The 9,038-nt window shown below is 38.8% G+C and overlaps 1 protein-coding gene across 3 annotated transcripts in view; it reads right to left on the reverse strand.

The window, feature by feature from the left end:
* Window positions 1-3,955: 3,955 nt before the first annotated feature.
* Window positions 3,956-9,038, reverse strand: part of cntn1b (contactin 1b) — a 10,060-nt gene continuing 4,977 nt past the window's right edge. For all 3 annotated transcript variants that reach the window (XM_054800589.1, XM_054800591.1, XM_054800590.1), the window contains 15 exons: window positions 9,016-9,038; window positions 8,824-8,941; window positions 8,612-8,762; window positions 8,415-8,542; window positions 8,167-8,339; window positions 7,966-8,089; window positions 7,724-7,891; window positions 7,496-7,645; window positions 6,501-6,571; window positions 6,182-6,434; window positions 5,990-6,111; window positions 5,743-5,932; window positions 5,531-5,652; window positions 4,334-4,490; window positions 3,956-4,259 (listed from right to left, as the gene is read on the reverse strand). The exon at window positions 9,016-9,038 is cut by the window's right edge and continues 102 nt beyond it. In XM_054800589.1, the coding sequence (XP_054656564.1) occupies window positions 4,189-4,259; window positions 4,334-4,490; window positions 5,531-5,652; window positions 5,743-5,932; window positions 5,990-6,111; window positions 6,182-6,434; window positions 6,501-6,571; window positions 7,496-7,645; window positions 7,724-7,891; window positions 7,966-8,089; window positions 8,167-8,339; window positions 8,415-8,542; window positions 8,612-8,762; window positions 8,824-8,941; window positions 9,016-9,038 (2,021 nt within the window). In that variant the 3' untranslated portion in view covers window positions 3,956-4,188. The remainder of the gene's footprint in view (window positions 4,260-4,333; window positions 4,491-5,530; window positions 5,653-5,742; window positions 5,933-5,989; window positions 6,112-6,181; window positions 6,435-6,500; window positions 6,572-7,495; window positions 7,646-7,723; window positions 7,892-7,965; window positions 8,090-8,166; window positions 8,340-8,414; window positions 8,543-8,611; window positions 8,763-8,823; window positions 8,942-9,015) is intronic.

Consider the following 9,038-nt stretch of genomic DNA (forward strand, 5'->3'; position numbering starts at 1 on the left):
CGGCCTCTGCACAGATGCTTTACTGCATGATGACCCCTGCAGGTCAAAAGGATCAGATGGTGTCCGTCTTTCCAGTGTTAATGAGGACTGTCAAGAATATCACGCCAACACACACAATAATAGCACCCCTATCATTCCTTGACCTTTAACCCAACCCCACCAAACCTGATTCCCAAAGCTGAACCCAAACTTAAACAATGTTTTTACGGCATCCATTCCCACAGCACTTACATGCGCCACACGAGGCTGTCAAATATGATTGGACTTGTCTTATAGCAGGCGGTCCCCCGCCCCTCACACACACACACACACACACACACACACACACACACACACTTTTTTTGGACATACGTTGTCATGGCAACATGACAGACGAGCTCCAAAAGAGGAGATCTGTCTGCGAAATAGCTCCCACACGGCAGAGACACGCTCTAATGATGTGTGCAGCATCGTACTCGCACACATGCATGCAGGACACACTCGCGGGACACTTCATTAGGTACACCTGCACACTCAAGACTCACGGAGATCCATTTAAAAGGAGCACAAAGTGTTTATTTTGGTTCTAGGTGTGTATAAAGCGTGTAAAACTACTAGAATGGCACCTGAGGCTACTTCATGACAGTTTGGACGAGCACCAAATGGAAAAGCCTGCATGGAATACTAGAATAAAAAAACTAATCATTTGGATAGATGATGCATTTGCTGCCCAAAAGTTGAACAGAAATTGTAAAAGGAGGTCTTTTGCACAAATTAAAAGTTTCAACAGATTTAAAATAGCATATACGGTATATTTTATATTTACAGTACATTTTATTTACATACAGTTTGTTTTATATTTAAATATATATTTGCAATATTAATATATCAATAAAATGACAAATACAGTATATATGCTTATTATTGTGTATAAATAATAATGATAATAATAAATAGTTTAAAATATATATATAACAAATAATATATTAGATATATTTTCATTTAAATTTTTCAATAATCGTTAAGACCTTTATATTTTTATTTAATCTAACTAAATTACACAGGATATTAAGCAATAAAAACATTAGAACATCTAGTAATAACAATGTGTTTCATATATTTTAACATAAAGTACTCCAAACAAGAACAGTGTCAAGACATATTTGGTGTTAGACTGAACATTAATCTTTTAAAACTATAATATTTCAAAATGTATTTGTTACAGCCTGCATGTACTGTATAGGTTGTACAAGCAATAACTCAAGATGGCCAAAAAGCTTTATTGTCTGTGCTGTAATGCACCAATGTGTCCACTAGGTAGAGCCACTGCGCAAATTATGCTTTCACCAACGATTTGCATACTGGAAATGTGATATACTGTAGTTCTACTTTTTCGTGATTTTACGTCATCATCTGCATTGTTGTTACCATTCCAGTCCTCTGGATGGCGTAAGGACGGCGCTAACACGTAAAGGCAGCAAGCAAAAGAAGAAGTTGCTCATACCCACTGCTTCCAAGGTCTTGCTCGTGCACGAGCACCCAGAACTATTTGTTCCAGTGCATGTCATTCCTTCGATAATAATAAATAACCGCCCGCTCCAATTATAGCCTGTCAGCTGGCTAATATGGATTTATGTTCCTGCTTAGAAGCCTTTGTTTCCTTTCAATACGTGTCACAGGTCATAAAGTGGGTGTCACACGGGGTCAAATGAAGCATGGGGTCACCTCGACCTGCGTGTAATGGGACGATACATTAGGCACACCAGAAGCTCATTCTGAGGCTCGAATCAAACAATGTGCTTGTTATTGCGCGTGTACATTTAGTTGCATTATTCATCGTGATGCCGTGTATGTCTTCATTCGGCTTTTACTGTGCTAATAAACATGCAAGCAGGACATTTATGAGGTAGCACACGTTGTAATTAATACATGTTTTCCACCTCCGTCCTCCGCAAACACATAAATACGTCACATTAACATTTACATACAGAGAACAGAAATAGAATTGTTTTTTTTTATTAGACATGATAAATATCAGATTAAAGCACACGGTGTGTTGCTTGTGTGCACAATGTGTCGTTACGATTGATTTGCTTTTTTAAATACGAATCCCTTATGCCGCTCACAGCCACCAGAGGGCGTCATTTACATCCCTTGTCATTTCCACCTTTCGCTTTATATTTAGTGGTTTTAATTGGTTCATATCACACTGAGACATGTTTTCGATATTTTGTCTGTCTTGTTTAGCCGCTTGAAGTAGTCAAGTAGCTCAAATATACAATATGCTTCCCTTTTTGGATGCCCTACGTGTGACGTTTGTCCCATAAAAAATATGAGCTCTTCTTCTCCCCGCTGTGTCCAAAGCGGTTGGCAGTATTCTGTTGCTAACCTTCACGAGACGGTGCCAAGCAAATGAGGGTGGCTCCAACTAAAAAGAACACTTCCAAGGACATTTGACCAAGTTAAATCCAAAATAAAGTGTCCTTGAGCCAAATATTAATCCCTTCCGCGAAATCCTTCATGTTAAAGGTTGGGGAAGACATCAGTGACGCTAATCCCATCAAACTAACCTCTAATTATCTGTGGTGACGTCATCGCAGAGTTGCCGTCATCATTTCTGCCCAGTCAGCTTCGCGGGAATACAACAAAGACTTCTTACTACAGGGAGAGGACATTAAAAAAAGTGCTAAGTTGGTGTTTTTTTGTTGTTGTTGCATTTTCATTTTTCACTTCCCCTGTCATTAAAAATGCATCTGCATCAATTTAGGTGATAAAAACTAAGTGACGCTAACAGTGGACATAAAAAGCATATCCATTTGTTGGAAATGTACAGCAATAATTGCTGTTAATTGGTTCCAGACATGACCATGACCATTGAAATTCCGTGATATATGAATCAATGTTAATAAATTGATTATTTTCATACTAAGAGCATCGAAAAACCTGTTTAAAACCTCCTAAACACGTTCTTAAAACATCATTAGAGCCCTGCAGACATGAAATAACACCCCATAATCGCCTTTACACTCATATCACCAAATATAGCAAACATAATACTGCACTGTATAGAAAAGTTTTTCTTTTTATAGAAAATATGACAGAAATGAGCGAAATGACAGAAAGTTCTCGGAAATCACTCACTCACACGAGCAAAGATACTTTCCGCTGCAAAACAACAATGTGGGAAGCACGTGTGACAGACACAACACGTGGGTGGATGCTGCACCAGGATGAGCCAATCAGTGCTGAGGATACTGAACAATAACTTCCTGTACTAGATAGTACATGCACCCAGGCCTTCTATTTTCCTTCACTGAGCTATCTTTGTGCTTGAAAATGCTTTATTTAGCCCAAGAATACACCACATTTGCTTAAATATGCATATTTTTGGGCAGTAGTCAACCATAAAACAACAATCCTTAATTCATTAATTAATTCCTGCAAAAACGTGATAAAGTGAGGGAGTGATAATGAAACCGTGATATAGCGAGGGATTACTGTATTTTCATTTGACAATTTTTTTCATTTTTTTCCCCAATTTAGTTTTTATTAATTGGATGTAATTATTTTATTATGATATATTATTGCATTATTAGTTTTTTAAAAATTGCATTATTAGCTGTAGTATCATTACTACCAAACAAAATACTGATGTTTTATCATAATAATTATATTATAATTACATTGTAATTTATTTTTATATTATATTCAAATCCTATTAGAACTTATGTGTGATCTCATTCAGTGATATTATAAACATTATTATCATTATCCTTATTGCAAATAATAAAATAATTGAAACACTGTTAATAACAATAGTGTCTATATATATATATATATATATACACATACATACATACATACTAATATATATACATACATATATATACACATACTTATTGTCATTATTATATCATTTAAATTCTTAAGTGCCCAACCATGTTGCTCTGATGTCATCACGCATGCCGCTCCGAGCCACAAGGGGGCGTCATTGATTCATTTAACGGATTAAAAATGAAAAGAAACAGATTGTCCTGAAATTAGTGGTAGTGGTGATTTAATAAATAACAGACTAGCATGCTAATCATAAAAGCTAGCACAGTAACAGTTATTATACAACTCTTTACATACACTCTTACCAATAATGTCATAACCCCATTTTAAAAAATACTCCTGCGAGGTTTGCGCTACTTGTGTGAAGTTGAAGGCTTAAAGTTGCCACAGCGCCAGCAACGCGGCGCAGGTGAGGCCGAGAGTGGGCGTGGTCATAGAGGCCCTCCCTGAAGAAGCACACACCACATGACGTAAGCCATTCCAATTTAAAAAAAAGAACTGGTTGGAAAGTGAGTCGTACCCAGAAGCCGAATGGTTCTAACGGGGCCGTCGCCTCCCTCGTAGCGTCCTCGCACCATGAGCTCGTAGTCTCCAAACTGAGGCATGGGGAAGTCCATGAAGTGCCACCCGGTGACGTACACCTTCCCGTAGATGTAGCCCGTCTTTCGAAACATGACCTTACAATGAGAAACAAACAGACACACTTGAGGAAATGCTGCATGCCAGACAGGGTTTCATGGCAGGAATCGCATACCACCCCCTGGTGGCTGGCAGCAGTCATAACATTTAGTCAGTCTTGGAGCAGAAAAAGTCATCATAATACTGTCCATCCATTTATCATTATAAATATTATTATGATACATTCATATGTAAAATGATGGTTCATTAGTGTACAAGTACTTGTACGCTGTATTTTCAATTGGAATATTCTATCTATATCTACTGTATGTTTTTGCTATGGTTAAGATCATTTATTTGGTAGTAGTAATTGTATACAACATATAACTCATATTTTCTCATAGGTTTTCATAGCTGGTTTTATTAATGATGGTTTTTATTAATGTATACACAGTATATATATGTTATTATTATTATTTTTTATTGCTGGATTTAATTATTATTTTTTATTGCTGGATTTAATCATTGGATATATAATATAATATTTTATATATATATATATATATATATATATATATATATATATAAAATATTATATTATATATCCAATGATTAAATCCAGCAATAAAAAATGACTGTTATTATATGTTGTACACTACTACTACCACCACTAATGATAATAATGATAATAATAATAATAATAATAATGACCAATCAAAATGTCACTACTTTCATTCGATATATAAATATTTTCATTTATATTAATAATAATAATATAAATATAATAATATAATAATAATATAATAATAATAATAACAATAATAACAATAATAATAATAATAATAATAATAATAATAATAATAATAATAATAATAACAACAATAACAATAATAATAATAATAATAATAATAATAATAAAACGATGCATAAAACATAATGATGTCATTATTTTGTACAATTGTTTGTGTGATCGACAGCTCGCTATCAACTGTAGCGGACGTTGTTAATATGGATGAAATAAAGACACTTTTAAAAATGCCGTACTCGAGCATGAACGTGGCATTGCTGTTATTTATTTATTTGTTTAGCTGTGGCTCACCTTGTAGTAGAGAGGGAAGGACACGTTCCCAAACCAGTCGTACTGGATGTGATCCCACCACACGTACAACCACTTTCCTGTCCAGGAGATGAAGCGCCACATCCTGGGAGGATCAGGCGGTGCTGGAAAGACACCCAAACGACACGTGCTGTAATCATCATCACATCTCTAGTGTGTGTGTGTGTGTGTGTGTGTGTGCGTGTGTGTCTCACGTGGTCTTTTGGTGAACATCTCGCAGTGTTCCCCAGGCGGGCCCAGTCCTGCTCCGTTAAAGGCTCGCACCTCAATGAGGTAGTGGGAGTCGGGCAGCATGTTCTCCAGCCTGGTTTGGTTCACCGTCGCTGAGACAAAAATGCGATTGGCTCCCGGCTCCGTGTCGACATACTTTCTCCAGTATTTCACCTAAAACAAAGGAGACGTCAGTGTGAGGCAATCAGGAGGTGCTTGTGAAGCTTCTACCTGGTAGCCTTCAATGTACTGCTGCAGGCCTGTTCCTGTGTCCACCACCGGGAGCCACCACACCAGAGCTTCCGTGGAGGACACCGGCCTCGCGTAGACGTCTGTAGGATTCTCTGTGGGGACTTTAGGACACAAGCACTCATCGAACTGCTATGTGGTTATTCGCTAGAGGGACACCGAGAAGATCCTCACCATCTCTTGGGTAGTAGATGACCTTGGTGAGGCTATAAGGACCGTCTCCCTTCACGTTAAACGACTTGATCTTCACCTGGAACTCTCGAACCTGGAAGTCTTCCTCGGTGGGGATGAAGAAGGAGTCCTTGTGAACGTAGCGCCTGGTCTCCGGGTCCGAGATGGTCTCGTACCACCAGTCGTACGCGTCGTGGGGCTTGAAGGCCACGATGTAGCCAAACTTCTTGCCGTAGAAATACCACGGCTGCACGGGCTACGAGAAGAACACTATTTGTATCCATGTACTGTAGAGTTTCAAGTCATATTATTACTTATTTACCGTCCACGTGATGACTATCTCGCCATTTCTACCGCCGTACCCCTCCACATCTGTGGGCGACACCACTGGCGCTAGGCGGGGAAAAGGAGTTCATTTTTAATTTCAATATTTGCAGTGTCATTGAACACGATTATCAACTCCAAATTGCAGCTCTTAGAAATGACAAGTTCATGCTGAGATTTCATACAAAAACCTCATAGCATTCTATTATTGTTCAACAATGCCCTCTAGTGGCTGTGAGCGGGTATAGGCGGATGACGTTGCATTCGTAATAATGAAATTAAATAACACAATATTGATAATAATAAAATATAGTACAAATAAAATTGCTGTTATTTACAAGGAATAATAATAATAATAACTACTAAAATAAAATATAATAAATATAGTACAATAATAAAAAATAATACAAAATAAAAATTAGAATAACATTTCTATTATTTATAATTATTCTATAAATAATATATTATAAATTCAAATATACTAGTTGTACTTATATAGTTCTCAATTATTGTATTTTTGTTTGTTATTGTTATTACATAATATTGAGAATTGTCTTCTGCATAAAGATAGATAATTATTTTAAAAATAATGACTTATGAATTAGAATATCCCACTTTATATATTTCCCAATAATTATTATATAATAATTAATAATAATTATTATTATCATTAAAATAAATGGCAAATATTTTTTTAAAGATATAAATATATAGGAAAATTATAATTGTGCTATTATAAACCAGTATGGTTGTACAAATAATAATAGAATTTTTATTGACATTTTTCATTTTTAATATTTCATTCTTAAATTTGTAGATTTTTTTATGTGTATCAATTGAGTCAGCGTTTAAAAAAAACATGATCCAAACTTACTAAAATAATAGTATTTAGATATATTTATTATATAGATATAACATTTTTATAGAAGAACAAGCATGAATCAGAAAAGCTGGAAGAAGAATCATGATAAGAATATACAGTGTTGTCCTTACGAGCGTCCCATGTTTTGATCTTCAGCGAGGGGATGCTGGCCTCTCCAGAACCGTACTCGTTGGTGGCGATGATGCGGAACTGATACTCCATCCAGGGGTACAGGTCCGTGACATCTGCCCTTTCCACAGTGCCATCAAGGAAGGTTGGAGCTGAAAGACCCAAGAGAATGTTGCATCATCACACGTGTGGATAGAGGTGGCCCTCTAGTGGTGAGAGGTGGTCCTCACAGGTGGTGGCGTTCTTCCAGTCATCCTCGTGCAGCGCCCAGTAGTGTCTGGTTTGAATGGTGTAGTGCAGAATGGGGCTGTTATGGTCAGCGCCTTTAGTCCACAGCAGCTTGACCCACGTGTCCCCGATGTCCTCCACACGGATCACACCAGGAGGCCCTGGAAGACCTGCACTCAGGAAGGATTTTGTCTACTTTGACTTCTTTTTACGCTCGAATGACATCTAAGAGAGCGGCGCTCACCTACGACCTTGAGGTCGGCGTACGCCAAGTCGCTGTCCACCACGGTCTGAGCCGTGCACGTGTAGCGGCCCTCGTGCCAGATCTGCACGTTCTTGATTTTCAGGCTCCCGCTGCCGTCTTCGCTCTTCAACAGGGAAGACGGAGAAGATGTGAATATTGGAAATAATAACATGCACACGGGTTCAAGCCACAAGCCACTACCATGATGCGTTCAAAGTGTTGCCACTCTGCGTGGAAGTCGATGACCCTGAAGTCCACGGCCCAGATGAAGGTGATGTCCAGCATGGGGTCGTAGGAGGCCGAGCAGGACAGAACCACCTCGTCACCCACTTTCACCTCAGTGTCTTCTGGAGCCACCTTAATGCTGGTCGCCTCTGCGCAACATTTATGATATATTTTCCATGACACAACCCTACTACCAATAATGCTAATACATCATACAGACGGACCTGTGATGGTGAGGTAACCAGAGCTGTTGGCCTTCCCTCTGTCATTCTCCGCAAAGCACGTGTAGACACCTTCATCATTTATGGTGGCATTGAGGATCTCCAGGCTGCCATCAAACATGATGGAGATGCTGCCACGGAACACAGCCGAGGTCAGCGGAAGAGAACCGAAGACGTATTAAAAGCGGGTTGTACTGTACCGTGAATTGTTGAAGAGGAGCTCTTTGCCCTTGGTCCACGTGAAACGAGGCCTGGGCGCCGCTCTGGGTTTGCACTCTATCACCACGCGGCCATCTTTAGCCCCGAGGAGCTGCTTCTTCAAGGGGTTGAACTCGAATGTTGGCGCGCACGCTGAAGGCAACGACGACTTCAGTATGAGACGATGAGACGTTCGGGAAACGTGTGGACTCACCAATCACTCGCAGCTCTGCGTTGGCGTATTTGATGCCCCAGTAGTTCTCTGCTACACACTGATACATGCCGGAGTCATCGAACGTCAAGCTGGAGAACTTTAACTCGCCTTTGCCGGACTGGGAAAACACAAACATGCACTTCAAGGCTGCCAACATGGCTGATAGAGTTCTAATAGTAGCTGGATGATCACCATGTAGCCATCTTTGTACCAGC

This window comes from Dunckerocampus dactyliophorus, chromosome 15, assembly GCF_027744805.1.
Source record: "Dunckerocampus dactyliophorus isolate RoL2022-P2 chromosome 15, RoL_Ddac_1.1, whole genome shotgun sequence".
In the NCBI taxonomy this organism is placed as follows: domain Eukaryota; kingdom Metazoa; phylum Chordata; class Actinopteri; order Syngnathiformes; family Syngnathidae; genus Dunckerocampus; species Dunckerocampus dactyliophorus.